The sequence below is a fragment of the Artemia franciscana genome, chromosome 11, assembly GCF_032884065.1.
Source record: "Artemia franciscana chromosome 11, ASM3288406v1, whole genome shotgun sequence".
NCBI classification, from domain to species: Eukaryota; Metazoa; Arthropoda; class Branchiopoda; order Anostraca; family Artemiidae; genus Artemia; species Artemia franciscana.
The window spans coordinates 5,665,664-5,681,567 of record NC_088873.1 but is presented as its reverse complement, the minus strand read 5'-3'; the positions used below and the strand labels follow the sequence as shown (position 1 = coordinate 5,681,567).

The 15,904-nt window shown below is 34.4% G+C and overlaps 1 protein-coding gene across 1 annotated transcript in view; it reads right to left on the bottom strand.

The window, feature by feature from the left end:
* Positions 1-2,904: 2,904 nt before the first annotated feature.
* LOC136032725 (uncharacterized) overlaps positions 2,905-15,904 on the bottom strand; it is a gene marked incomplete in the record, with an annotated part of 160,949 nt that continues 147,949 nt past the window's right edge. Inside the window, 4 exon segments of the mRNA XM_065713042.1 lie at positions 2,905-3,445; positions 4,841-5,099; positions 7,466-7,623; positions 11,910-12,020. Of these exon segments, the coding sequence (XP_065569114.1) occupies positions 3,251-3,445; positions 4,841-5,099; positions 7,466-7,623; positions 11,910-12,020 (723 nt within the window).

The window sequence follows — 15,904 nt, the reverse complement described above, 5'->3', positions numbered from 1 at the left end:
ATTTTGCACATTATCCATCTGTGCTTTACCCAATTGACCCTGGGTTGCCAAATGACCCTGGTCAATTTATCCTTTCCCTGTTGACCCCAGACATGAGCAGTGCACATGGCATTCTTTTTAAAATAAGTCTCCTCTCCCCTCTCCATTTCCTCAACATCATCAGCAATATAGTTAATTTTACGATTGGCAAACAATATATCAGTATTCTATTAATAAACAACATTCTATTAAATAAATCATTTACATTAAAGACATATTTACTATATTTTTGTAAGTCAATTTTTTTTTGGGGGGGGGGGTGAATAAATAACGAAATGCATAAAAGGTGATGCAAAAAAAGGACTGTATCTAAGATTCCCCCTAAAAAGACATTCGTTATTTCTGCTTGCCAAAAGGAGAACTAGTTTTCGGACATCCCTCAATTGTTCAAAGTAGGGTAAAAACCAAACTTTCTTCGGTTTTTACCCTCCAAGAAACATTTCAAGGTCCCCGATGTCTTTCACACTTATCGAAAATTCCAGTAATAATTGTACACTGCTCCCACCTTTACAAATCGTTTCCGAATGTACCCCAGACAAGATAAGCGACGCCAGTAGATTTATTCGGATTACTCACGCCCTTTTCTTAACGTTATCAGCAATGATAACGTTATCAAAAAATGAGACATTTTATTTTGCAGCATATATTTCCAAGGAACCATATTTCTATTTAGGAAAGGTTGATTTTCATAGTTTAGAAAGTTTGAGAGTAAGATTTATTTCTGATGGCAAGGATAAGCAGCAAGTCACACAAAAAGGAGGAATAAAAAGGAATTAGCCCATTGGCTGATGTGAAGTTGTAAAAGGGCCAATAAACCAGTTTAATCACTTTAAGAAAAAGCACGCGCCAACAAAATCTCAATCCTATACAAGTAGTAAACGATAATCAACAAAATTTCACGAAAAATAAATACAAACTCGAAAAATAAACGACGGATTCTGACAAGTTACAAATACTATGTCGATATAGAGGAGGGTTTCAAAAAGAAAAGAAAACAAACTAATATGCAGTTTAAGGAATGAAATCAGAAAACTCAAAAAGATGAGAAATATTGTTACATACAGACAAGGCCGTATCCAGAGGGGTGGGATTACCCCCCTAAAAAAATCGCCCCACTCGCAAAACACATTTTTGATGCGTTTTTTTAGTTTTTGTACACACCCCTCCCTCCTAGGAAAAATTCTTTTGTAATACTCCCTACCCACACCCCCCTCCAAAAATATCCAGGATACAGCGCTTCATACTGATGCTTATATTGAAACTTATTGGGAGGATGTTTTTTTGGACATATTTGTAAAGAAGCTACAAAGAAAGCAGCTTTAATTGCCCGGTCTAGCGGCTAATAGCATATACTTTATAGGCATCTCCGTGTTATGTTATTCGAGAGTATTAGATATTTATGGCATAAAAAATGTACACAATACAAAAAACATTGAGCGTCAAAAATGAATGTCACTAAATAATAACGTTAGAAATAGGATTTCTTGTAAAAGTCCAATTTCTTAACTTGAAACCCCAAGGACATTACAAGATCTGATTTTTTGAATCGGTGAAGCGGGACATTTACTTAACCATCAGGGCTGCATCCAGGAATTTTGTTCAGTGGGGAGTGGAGGGGGCAAAAAACTTAAAAAGCATCAAGCATTTACTTATATGCATTTTTACGACTCGGACTAATATTTCAAGAGGGGTTCAAACCCCATCAACCCCCCTCCCTTGGATACGTCTTGTTAACCATATATATCTTTAAAAATTATGACAAATCTAGATTTCGATTTTAATAAGAACCTTCTGCAGAGTTATGTAGTTTCTGGTAGTAGCCAACAAAAAAAAAAGAAAAAAAAAATCAAAAAAAAAAGAAATGCGTCAAAAATCAGAAAAACTAAACCAAAAACACCCTTGGTGATTTACGATTTACATGCTATTCTCAATCCTCATTATCAATTAAGCATCATTTACAGAGGTTACAGCACGTTAATTTAAAATAGGAAAACTATCTAGCATTAAAGCTGTCAAAACTTACTGCTTATTTGGACAGACCTTTTCACAAACTGCAATTCTGAATTCTAACTGACACTGAGCAAACCATATTTTCTCATCATTTTAAAACGTAATATTAGATGCATGCTAAAGAGAATGCCAGGAACGGGTTCCTATCACCCCCCCCCACACATATACAAAAAAAATAAACAACATTTTTTTTAATTTCTACGTATTTCTTATTTAAATAATAAGATGAGCTATTTATTATTACCCCCCTTCCCCCGGAAAAATTCTTATGTATACATAACGAGAATCTTGAGATGTAGCAATCCCAATGTAAGTGTTTAAAAAATTACATTGTCAAATACGAGATAATTTAGATTTCTGGTGTGAAGAATGTCTATATAAGGCTATTTAGAAAAGCAATGAGAACCCGAAAAGTAATGACTCAATTTCTAATAAGTTTTATTGTTTCAAAGCGAAAGCATGTTGGCATAAAGTAAAAAGACAAAAAAGATTTTAAATAATTTTTTCATTAGATTTAATAATGTAAATGATACATCTAGCAGTAACGGCTTGCTAATTTGAAAATATAATATTGCCAAAAGGTTGTTAGCACTTGCGTCAATTCACGCAAATGCAAGGGGGAAGGGTGGGACGAGGGGATAAATATATTTTACAAATATAAGGGAGTAGGTCGGTGATTTTCTATTTTTTCATGGAAAATCAGAGCAAAAAGATATATTTCAATGAAAACATCCAAAAAAGGTGTTTCTCAAAGTCTCAGGGGCCAAAAAAAAAACTGTGGGGACGGTTGACTCCCCCTAACTTCATCAACTGACGCAGCTTGTGTTTAGTAGTCAAGTATTCAACACTATTTAGAATAAGCAGGTTCTGCATTTTGAACTTTTTGCCAAAGTTTTTTAAATAGATGGCACGAAATGTATCATATCCAAAAAGAAAACCCGCAAGAAAATCAATTAACGTTATTTCATGGCTATAGTATTACAAGATCTGTATACTACTCAAATACATTCCCTGTAGTATTAACATTGACAACAATCAGCTGCTTCGAAGAGGTCTACAAAAATTGTTATGCTTTAGTTAACTAAATCACAGGTTCATTTAATTGAACTGCCAGTCAAAAGTTGTCATTGTCTTAGCCAATCAGGTGACTATCAATGAAATTTACATGATCCAACAACCAATCAGATGAAAAAGTCATCAATCAGACAACACCTTCCATGAAGCCAGTGTCTAGATTCTGGATGAGAGTTCTCAGAAATGCCATCTCTTTGCGGGTATTTTCGAAAATTACCCTTGGATCAGTTGCTGTGCATCGTAAACAATTGGGGGCCATTACCATAGATAAATTACCAGCATCCATCTTTGTAGATGTCACTACTTCGGGCTGTGAGAAAATCTGGAAAAAAAAGAAATCATTAAAGAAAAAAAGATATGGGATCACTACAGCTTTTATATGTACACACTTTGAAAAAAGAGTGCAGAGAATAATAAAAAGCACGGGCTTCGTTTCTTCCTTGGGTGCAAGTAAAGATCACGAAGAACGAGACAAAAAAAATAAATAAAATAAAAAATACACGGTGCGGAGAAAAAAAAAAGAAGAACTTGCTTTATTTGGTTATGTTGTTGGTTCAGTATTTAAGAAAATCAAGCCCACATTTTCGTTTTGTCGCAGTACCAAAACAAGCAGCGGACCCAAATATAATTAGGATCAATACTTTGAACGCAGTAATTACCCAAATTCACAAATTCGCAGTCATTACCATGGGAGAATCCCATGATAAAATAAAAAAAAGTATTTAAAAGAAAAAGTACTCAAGTATTCATTGGTGGAAGATACCGCTTTTAATATCAGGCCGTAGCTTCTTGAAGATGCTACAAAATGTTTGCTAGGATTTTGCTCTATTCCCTCTAATTGCTTAGAAATCTTAGAAAATGTCTAGCTCTTTTTCACAAGTATATTTTCCTGTTTTCTAACAGTCCCATAGAATATTTTCAGCTAGTGTGTAATTTTCATAAATTATTTCAATGCAATGAAGAAACCTAGAAATGAGAAATAGTCAGGAGCCTTCAGTAAAGTTGTGCACACAAAGCACAACAATAATATTTTCAACATAATAATAATAATATTTCCCACATAATATTTTCAGCTACCTGAAATTTTTATAAGTCGGTTGCCAGAAAGAATCGTTTCAGATCCCCCTAGAGACCAGATTGACAAGCTGGTATAATTAACCTGCTATTTCCACCAATGAATAAGTACTATTTGAAGGGTTTTTAACAATCGACGGTCTATAGAGAATTAAAAGACAGAAGGCTAACCTAACTTCAATTTTGAAGCTCGATGTTTTCAAGTTCACTTAATCACGGCCTTAAACAGACTGTTGTAAATTAAATTTAGAACATCATATTATCATTATCTTCTTCATAACCTTTTCAACTATGAGCATTTAATAATGACAAAGATTTTGTGAATAAAAATGAGTTTTTTTTTTGTTTTTGTTTTTTTTTTTCGGCAAAGAACTGAAACAAATACAGATGTCAATAAAATTTATAATCTAAACAAAAAAAAATTCAGAGCTATTGGGAGTGCACAGTGCATCGACAATTATCAACGTTTCAAAGTTAAGTTACTGGGTGTTTTTACAGGGACGGGTAGCAAGGCTGACACCCTCTCGTTGTAGCTAGAATCGAACCATGGGCCCTTATCGGCAGATGTTAATCCACTGCGTCAATTGGTGGAGAATTTATACTTTGCCAGACAAAAATTACGTAAATTCGGGTAAAAACTTACTTGTAAAAACCTTATTAGGTAACACAGAACAAGCTTATTCAATTCAGGGAGCCTATGTACAATAGAAACACAAATATCTGGGTCAGTGCAATGCCTCACGCATTCTTCGTATAAATGATCAGGAATTAGAGGCTCATAGAGTTCCCTGTACCACAGCTTTATTAAAGAGGCAGGAACATGCGCGTCACTCACGGCCCCCAACTCCCATTGGTCCAGTTTGCATTTGAGCGAATTCACTTCGTCGACATCAGCAGGTACTCTGAAAGAGAGATAATATATATATATATATATCACTGAAAATGATTCAGTCTGAACGTAAGAGCATGGGAAACTTACAGGAGTGGAAACTGGCGGTAGTGTCAACAATAAAGATATTAGCGCCATCTAGCGTTTGGCGTTACTCTTCACTTCTTTTTCCTTGTAATAATGAGCATACTTTCAATTTGTGTAGTTGATAAAAATAGTGTAGTAACAAGTGTCTGGTCTCAGTTTGCGACAGAAAATGGGAAAAAATTCTGAGAGACGTCAAACGTAAGATGGCTTTTTCGCCGACACTAGCGCCAGCTTCCACTTTTATAAGTTACTCATAATCTTAGATCTGAACATAATTGTTCAAACAAAAAAAGATAAAATAATTGAGGAAGAACCTGAGTCACCAAACACCTTTAGTCCTTAATTTTACAGATAATGATCAAGCATTTGATTCAGCTGATAGACAAGCTTTACCGAATGTCCTATCCTTGTATGTTACACCGGACAAATACATTAAAGTGATCAGTGCTATGTACGAGAATAACACTGCTGCGGTTAAGGTAGGAAGTAAGGTTAGCAGCTGAACTCGTATTAAGTCAGCTAAGATTTGACCCAATCGGTACACCAAGTTACGTCAATGTATCTTATGCTTTAAATAACATGTTTACCTAACTCAACATTTGTCAGGCAATCCGAACGGTGATTGAACACCAGGAAGTCAGTCTTACTCTCATTACATGAAAGACCAATACGTTTATATTCCCTATTTACAATTCGAAAATTTTCCTCAATTCCAAAGGCTGTTCTACTAATATCAAGGATGTCATCTGCATAGTTAGCTAGCGAAACATCAATGCCTTTAAATATACATGTGGATAATCTTGTGGCACAATGACAGTATTATTAAACAGGGGCGGAGAAGTAACAGCGCCCTGCGCCCTGTCTATACCCTTTTTTTTTACTGGAATTGAAGGAGTAAGCTCCACCGTACGAGGTGAGATGGCGACCTTAAATCTCGCGTTTAGCTTTTTATACATATTACGTATCAATTTGATGACAGAAATAATAACTCCACGCTTATAAGCAGTCAAATGAGATATACGGATGTATACCTGTGTCGAAAGCTCTAGATACGTCTAACCCAACAAAATGTAATACCTCATTATTTTCATGAGCATGTAGAAATACATTAGCCACTAAATGGTGAGCATGGTCGCGGCCTACTCCTTTCTTGAAGCTGAAATAGTTATCCGGTGTATAACACTTATCAGATATCTTGTCAATAATCAGTGACTCAAAAACTTCGCACGAAACCGGTGACACCGTGATTGGCCTAAAAGAAGAACATTAGTCCACGGGCTTTCCCCTTTTTAATACCGGGGCTATTACTCCAGTACTGAACAAATAAGGAACCACAACAGAATATCATCTGAAAGAGTAAGGTCAGATGCTCATTCAGGAGAGGGCACCCACATCTTAGATGCTTTGCACAGAGGCCATTAACATGACGAAAAGTTTTCTTTTGCAGCTTAGATATGCACTCAGTAACGCAGATCGAGCAACAATAAAACTGATTTCATCAATTGATTGGCCTAAGTAACCATCAAGTTCCCTTTTATTTTGGTTTGATAACGATGGATCAGGCTCGGAAAAATCCACTTTTACAGTAACCTGGTAATTTTGGTAACCTGGTAATTTTGACAGCATTATAGCCTTTTGAGTTATCTTTTGAGCACTTTCCACACAAAATTGGGATCAATTGTGGCTTTACTTGATAGTTCAGCTAATGGTTTAGCCCGGTGTTGCCTAAGCACTTCCCCGAAACGTCGCTTTGTTTTCAGACGAATTTCATTTACCAACCTTGCTATGGCATACCACACTCATTCCATGACACGAAACCAGAATTTCGATTTAGCACAAGAATCAACAAGGTCAGGATTACCTGACCAACCATGTTTCCCAGTTCCAAGATGTACTCTTCGTATGGGTACACTAGCATGCTCGGCATCGTGTAGAGCGTGAAGGATCTCAGTACAGTAAATATTCAGAAAGGTTTGCTTCTCTGCAAAGACTAATAGGTTTTTTTTGGGAGAGTAGATGAAACGGCACTTTGATTTTTTTGAAAATAGAACCACTAACAGACCGGAACATAAACATATCCACACAAGCCCAGTCAGCGGTTTCATGCCATTTACTATCATTGTCTGGACTTGGATCACTCGGTACAATAAGTTGAAAAGGGAATATATTACTGATAGGTATATGGTCTGAGGTTTGGAAAGTGGAGATAAGTGAAGATCCGGAGTCTGGTTTTACATTCAGGGAACACATGAAAAAGTGTGTAAAAATGAGTGTCAGTGTTAAAAAATATACCTAAATATCCCTTCGGTCGAAGCTCCTTGCAGTCGGAGAACTTCTTCTGATAGGGTAGTTTGTATCCAGGGTAGTTTGCGATGTGGAAATCGTTCTCGTTGTACTGACATTATCTCTTCTAAGGTATTACCAAACATACTTGGTCGGAATATCTGCAACTAAGAACAAAAAAAACAATTAACTCAAATTCTACTTTAAGGAGATAATACTAAATATATTGTATACAACGTGTAATATACGGAAATGCATGAATTCAAGTCCCGTTATTTACCAAGTGGCGTCTACCCATGACAGTTACAGGAAAACTTTTAAATCCTATTCTGTCGAGTGGCGCAATACAAGGCGGTCGTATAACATGTTTCCTCTCTTTTCAAATTAAAAAAAAAACAATTGATAAAAAAAATTTTTAATTATTTAAAAGTAGAATTTTTTTTTAATATTTAATTTTTTTTTGATTTATCCAAGTTTTACCTTTTTTTTACTTTTTTATATTCTTACATCTTTGATTTACTATTTTTACACCTTTCTTGCGTTTTAAAATCCAAATACTTGAATAAACAATGAATGTTGCAAACTTTTTCACTTTTATCCACCTTTGAAATTAAATGACGCTATACGAGGGAAAAAGTAGAAGTTAAGAGAAAAGAAACGAAAACATAATCAAAAGGGGGGGGGGGTATACTTAATTTGGCATATGAAAAAACTAATTGACGACAGTTATACCATGTTCCTAAACCATGTCGTATATCATGTTTCCTCTCTTTATTTTCCTTTTTTTTTTTTTTTTTTTTTAACTCTAGGCACTTTGGCTTCCGCGATGGAGTTTCTATTAAACATCGTCTATATATATACGCTTTATATGCCCCAGGGCATAACTTACAACCCTTGCCTTGAGGGCTGTAGGGGGATGTCATCGTCAAATACATAATTTCCGCTCTCATCACTTTTATTAATAGTAGTTGGATTCTTGTTTGAAAGTTGGTTCAATTTTGTTGAAAATTTTGAGTTTTTTTTAAACGGATTCCAACGAAAATCCATTTTTGAATAGTATATAATAAACGTCAAAACTAGAGCAATATCTGTAACTAAGACAACTAGAAATACAGCTCAAATCCTACTTCGAAGAAATAATACTAAATCATTACACACGGAGCAATATACGGATAGCAGTATACAAGTGCCGTAAATACAGAAAGAGAAGTCCCATTCTTTTCATAGTGGCGTCTACCCATGACAGTTATAGGGAAACTGAGCAATACAAGAAGGTAGCCGGAATTCCATGTTTCCTCTCTTTATTTTTTTTTTTTAATTCCTTTTTAAGACTAACTAATTTGGCTTCCATGATGGGGTTTCACTTCTATCTAATATTTACTCTTATCACCTTTTTGTACAAGAAAGGTGATGAGAGCTAAGTGTGGTAATTATAGAGACATTAGCCTGGTCGCTGTAGGTAGCAAATTATTTAATATGATGATAGTTCTACATTTAAAGATGCTGTAGACAAAGTTTTAACAGAAGAACCGTTCGATTTTAGGAAGGGTAGAGGATGTCTCGACCAAATTCTCACTCCAAGGCTAATAACTGAGAAGTCCCTGAGTCATTAATACCTTTAGTTCTCAGTTTTCTAAATTATGAGCAAGCGTTCGATTCAGCTGATAAAAGAGCTTTAGTGAAGGTATTATCTTAGTACGGTATATCAGGCAAATATATCGAAGTGATTAGTGCTGGAAATGAGGTTACCTCCCTGGTTTCGTGTTTAATCAGGAGTTAAGCAGGGTTGTGTTCTATCCTCATTTATACATCCTCATTATCCCCATGATCCTATTAACTCGTTATTCTCAACTCATCGACTTATTTCATTTCGACTAAAATAAATTTATTTCCTATTTTTTAGTCCATTTTGAAAACGAGTTTAATTTATCCTTTTATTTTTAGTATAGTCGTACAATTTTTAATGACATTTAATGAATTTAACATTTTACAAGAAGAGGGCCATAAAATCTTTCAGATACCTGGTTGAACAACCTCACTATACTCCATTATACCTCTCTACTTAACCTATCATAGGTTAATTCTCCAAAACTAACAATACGCAGTACGTAAGAACGTAATACGCAAGAAGGTAAATAATTTTTCCAACTAACCACAAGATTGTAGTATTTACCACAACATTTTGTATTGCAAGATATACAATATAAAAACTGAACTTCTTACAAAAAAGAAAAATAAATATGTGCATATGATAGATACAAAAGAGGCGTGGTCTATTTCAGAGAGGACATCTTATTGCAAAAAACATCACATTTTGTGCATTCGTTCATTTTAGACATTATCTCTTCAACCTTTCTTGAGATTACTTTTTTAACCGAAGGGAAACGAAAAAAATAAACCTAGGTTTCTCGTTGACCTCAAAAGCTATCCCGACTAGCCCGAACTACTTTCATGAAAATACTAAAGAACGTATGTCCAAAAAAGTAATTTTTTACCCTAATTAGTCCCAATAAGAAACCTTGAAATAGCATATCTTGACAAAAACTCATCCAAACCAACTAGAGCTTCATAAGGTAGCTTTAGAATAAAGAAAAACCATGTCAAGGGTGTTTGATAAGCAACATCTTTCAGACAAAGGTACCGAAGTACATATTTCGGTAAGTAAAAATTTTTGACTATTTCTACCATCTGAACTTTTCCGCCTCTAAAACTTAACACAATCAATTTTTTTTTGTTTTGTTTTTACCTTAAACCGTCTTTACACCTACTTTGGTTCCCTCTTTCAAGAAGATCGTACAAACCTATCATTGTCTTCCTCCATCCTCCATCCGTCTCGGTTTTCATTTACATGACCAATTGCTAATATTATTCCTTGATAAGGAGAGGGGGGAGCTTTCAGTCACTGAAATAAAATAGGGTAGACCTCGACAAAGAAATTTGTTGATTTTGATTTATTTTCTTTTAATATTAAAAATTATCTGCTGATGAAAATTATCAAAAAAAAAATAAAAGAAAAAAAAATCACCAAATCCGCAAACTTTTGGATACATCTATGAAGCTTCAGCAAGAACAAACCCTACAAGAGTTCATTGTAATTTCTACTCAGTTTATTCCATGTCAGCATGCAATAGTATTTCTAACAAAACTATGTCTGCTGACTCTTTTAAGAAGTATAAAATTTGGGTTGAAAGAGACTACAAGGGGAGGGTGCACGACAAAATATGTCGATGCTCCTTTTAGGGATATATTCTGCACTTATCTTCACTACTGCCGTTTTTTAGTGAGTTGATCAACACCATGAAAGAAAATATTCATTTATTCTTTTTTTGCCCATTTGTAATGATATTTTACTAATACCGCGATTTAGCAGGCACTAATACGAGCCAATTAGATTTTTAATAAGAGTTTTGATTGATTGAAAAATTATAAGAGAGATTTTTATTAGCTTAAATTAAGACTAGTAAATCTCGGTATTCGAAAGTCTCGCAGTGAATGTGGCATTCGGAGAACAGGCCAATATTATACTGCAGAGGTGATGGAGTTGAACCGGTGGGGTTGAAGCATATGCACATTAAATAAATGATTAGCATTTAAATAATTTTAATTATTTAATTATAAATAATTTTTATTATTAATTAAAAAATAATTCAATAGTGTTTAAATAAACTCTACCGGGGCCGATCCAGCTCTAAAAAATAGCTATGAATATTCATTTTCACGGCTCAACATGGCAAAGCAGACAAAAATGTGATGGTGCCCTAAAAACTAGATAATTTTGAAACAACCAAAAGGTAAATCTTAGGAACATGGTTTTCAAGTATGAATGGACCTAAGATGAAAAAAAAAATGGAGGCGATTATATCTTTGGTTCCCTAAATATCGGTAGGAAATATGGAAAAGTGCCGGGTACATCGTATCTTTCCAATATTTAACTTATTTTCCACGAAACAGAACAAAAGAAAACTGCAAGTGCGCAAAGCAGTGATACACGTAGTTTTTATTCTGCTACGAAAACTGAACAACTCACGATTACACTTCCTTGTTTGACTTGAATTCAACTAGTAAACATATAATAGCCAATATACAGTTTTTCGCTTGAACAAGTTATCAGACTCGAATTCGTTATTCCTGACACCCACAGACTATCGCTAAGAAATACGATAAGTCTCAGTAATGTCTGACCAGGTATATGCCTGCTGATCACTTTTGATGACTCTTAAAAAGGTAAATAGAAATTTCAATTTCCAATCAAATGATCCACCTCTGATGTTTATACGAGCATCCCTTACATAAAAGCTTATCTGCCCCTGGGGCATAACTTAGGAAAATTCCCCCAGGCTCTGAAGCATTGTGTTGATCCAGTATTTTGTACCAGTATTTAAGCCAAGTGCACGAAACAGAACAAAAAAAAAATATACAAGGGACATTGAAATTCCTTAAATTAGGTCATTACCCTTGCCTGTTCTATTTCCTCATAGCTCGGTTTTCTAGCTGGTCTTCGGCCTCCGATACCAATTCGGCTAAGTCGTTTGGCACTCACTGTGGCATAGTGGCTTACTTGGACCTAAAATATTGTTATAATTTGTAAATTTATAGAATTACTCGTCAATGAGTCATTCAGACGAAGAAGAAGAAAAAGACAAAACCATGGTATACACTGCTTTTTGAAGACTAGATAAAAAATAGTTGTTCCTTTTCCCCGAAGTTTCAACCCCCTTACCTTTCCCTTCCCTTAGATAATAAGAAATTTATCTTAATAAAAAGCACGATTTGAATGCACAAATCATGCTTGCATAAATTAAAAAAAAATACCAAAAATTTCCCCAGTTAATTTAAAAGAAATCTGGCTGGATAAAAATATTTTTGAAGTTAAAAAAAAAAATGATAGTGAAATCACAATAAACGTGCTTCAAAAAATTAGTAAGCAAAACTGAAAGCGACGAAAAAATCTAAAACATTTAAATCAATTTTGAGAACCCATCAAAAGCCATCTAATCATCGAAAATCGCATTAAAAGTCGAAGGCTACCAGAAAAAGCTCTGTACATTTTTGACATGAAGACAGCCCAATTTTTTTCTATCATGCTGGATTTTTTCAAGGGGCAATTGAAGTTTATTCGCAAATTTGTAAGTTGAGCTTGTTTCTATAGGTATTTACAACAAAAACATTTTAATAGAAACTTAAGTTTTTTGACCCTTGACTCCCAATGTGGGGCGCAGGCCCTGCCAGTCAGGCATGGCAATATTTTGATGGGTGGGACGCGTACCCTTTGGCTGACTATACGTTAAAGCCTCTTTTTTGAAAAAAAAATTAATGTGAAAAACGTCACATTCAAATGCGTTTAAAGATAAAAAGATACCTGACAGTGCTGCAATAACGTTATGCATAAAACGCATAAAAGATATTATATTTAAACAATATTTTTCATTACAATGGTATACATTATGCCTAGATGACGACCCAACAATGATACCACGTTAATGGTCTTTTAAGCTTCAGGTGAATACACGTATAATTTGGCATACACAAATTTTAATATCACAAGGGGGGCATTAAGATTTTAGAAATGCCTAGTTGGAGCATGTTCAAAACCGGTGGGAAACCGCTGTTCTAGACCCAGACCAAATTTAATGAATCTAAACCCCACCAAACTAATTTTGATCATTAATTAAACATCTTACGATTATAGAATAACTATTTGGACCCAGAGACCGAAGTCAATTGGATAATGGTTACACTGTTCTTCTGTTAATATAGCATTCATGAATTAATTTCTTTTGTTTACCTTGTCTCTGAAACCCTCATCAGCATAATTACTTTTATTTATTAATAATAAAAAAACAATAGTTAAACTTGAAGCACAGGTGCTAACTTAAAGAAAATCCTACATAATTCCTGCAATCAAATTCTTACCCCCCTTCCACACCCCCTATTAAGCCAATACACGGCCGACTTCTTAAGTGTGTCTCCACTATATTTAAAACAGCGGAAAACTCCAATCCAATGGCAGAAATTAGAATTGCCCTACTGTAAACTATAGTGGGAATATATATTGTCTACTAAATATTGTTCAACTTGGAGAGGGATGGGGTGAAGCTATTCCCTTATAGGAATGAGATAATTAAGTATATGTAATTGTTTCAAAGTGGTTTTAATAATTTTTAGGGCTTCATTCAAAGGCATCCCTGTGGTTCAGGTTGATGACACAACTTTTCAAGTGTTATGAATAATTTGCAATAACATGTCAGCACAATTGACCTCTGCGTTACCACAAAAATTCACTTTTTTCCCATAATTCGGTTTTAACTCTAGATAACAATTTTGTTTTGAGTTAAAGATGAACCCTTTTATTGAGCCCAACACATTTTTCTTTTATTGAATTGTCAAGTTTTACATAGACTTAAAATACCAGTCTCGGAGACAACTATACTCAATATACATAAAAGAAAATCTTATATCGGAAAAATTCAATCAAAATCGACCATAATTCGATAAATGTAAATTGATATATATATATATATATATATATATATATATATATATATATATATATATATATATATATATATATATATATATATATATATATATATATATATATATATATATATATATATATATATATATATATATATATATATATATATATATATATATATATTTGAAAACTGACATCTTGAGATTTTCTGGCCTAAAAAAACCATCTAGATAGGTCACGAGTTTGAGAAAATCCGTTAGGAGCCCTCGTTTTGCAAATAAAAGATTTACTTGAGTCACGTTGCATTTATGAATACATTTGAAAAGCATAAAGATACGTTATATTTATCTCAGTAGTGAAAAACAAAAGTTTTAAACAAAATTTGAAAAAGAAAAGTTTAAGTACTGAAAAACAAAGGTTGTAAATAATTCAACCGTATAACGTAATGTTCCTTTTATCTTCACTTTCATTTTTGACTCGTTCTGATTTTTGCTGTCGCTTGCCTTTTAACAGCATAATTCTTTGTTATTCACTCCATTTTTTAAATGCTCTGATTCTCGCTTTATTGCGATTGCTTGTAATTCTCACAGTGATTTATCTTTTAACCGCATATTTCCTTGTTCTCGCTGTGGCATATCTTTTAGCTGTATATTTATTTATTCTTCACTTATGTTTTCGACTCGTTGTAATTGTTGCTGACTTTTGTTTTCGACTCGTTGTAATTGTTGCTGACGGATGTCGTCTGACCGTAATTATTTGTTCTTCATTTTCGTTTATCATTACTTTAGACATTTTTTTAATGCCCTTTCCCTTAGCTGCTAAGATTGATCTTGTTACATTTGACAGTCTAGGTTGTTCAATAGTCCTCTAGGCATTATGAGACTACTTAAAACGTCTTTTATAAATATACTAGTTACACTTGGTATTTTGTACTTAGCTATGTTCATTGTTTAATGTCGAATGCGTCTTAGATATAAAAATGATACTTCACTCTTGGGGGGAGGAGAGGGGGAATGATGTAATATATTCTCTTGAAATATACTCATTAATGCCTTTCTCTTGCATTCATAGACACTGAAAACGATACAACCTAACGTAAATATTACGCTAGGTTGTATTACTTTAGGTGAACAACGACATCATAGTCTTCGACACTAACAAAAAGAGGCGCAAAACCCAATACAAGCCTACAAAGATCCTACAACTACAAAGTGTTGATAACAGGTCATTGGGACCCTTCAGCTTTCTATGTGTTCCCTGGGGAGCCCTTTATTTTACCAAGGAAAGAGTAGCAAAGAAAGCTGACTCACTTAGAGATTACTACTTTACAACGAGAATCAATACATACAAGCCTACTACACACCAAGCGTCAGGGCTCAGCTTCGAAACTGACTACAGAGTTTTTTTTCTAAACTAGCAATTTGACATTTCTGGCCACTAAAACGATTTAAAAAGGTCTTAAGTTCACGGAAAAATTATTATTTTCCCCATAGTGGTTGTATCGAACCTATATTGACGCCTTGATATCCAGAAGAGAGTAACATTGTCAGTGGTTACAAGATAAGTGACATTTAGAATCAATATATACAAGCCTGTCGTGCAGTCAAGCCGGGGCCCAACCTCGAAATCAGCTGTAAAGTTTTTTTTTCTTCTTGAAATTGGCAAATTGGCATTTCTGGCCACAAGAACGATCTAAATAGGTCACAATTTTAAGAACGAATTCATATTTTTACCAGGGTAGCTGTGTCGAACCTGTGATGACGTCATAATATAAAAAAAGGCTCAAATTATCTGCGATTAGAAGACAAGTGACAATGTGAATCCATATATAGAAGCCTACCTTGCGCAGAGTGCCAAGGCCTCACGGCAAAGCTGCTATGCGGTGGCTGTGTCAAACCTGCGACGACTTCATGATATAAAGAAAAGGCTCAAATTGTCTGCGGTTAAAAGACAAGTGACAACGTGAATCC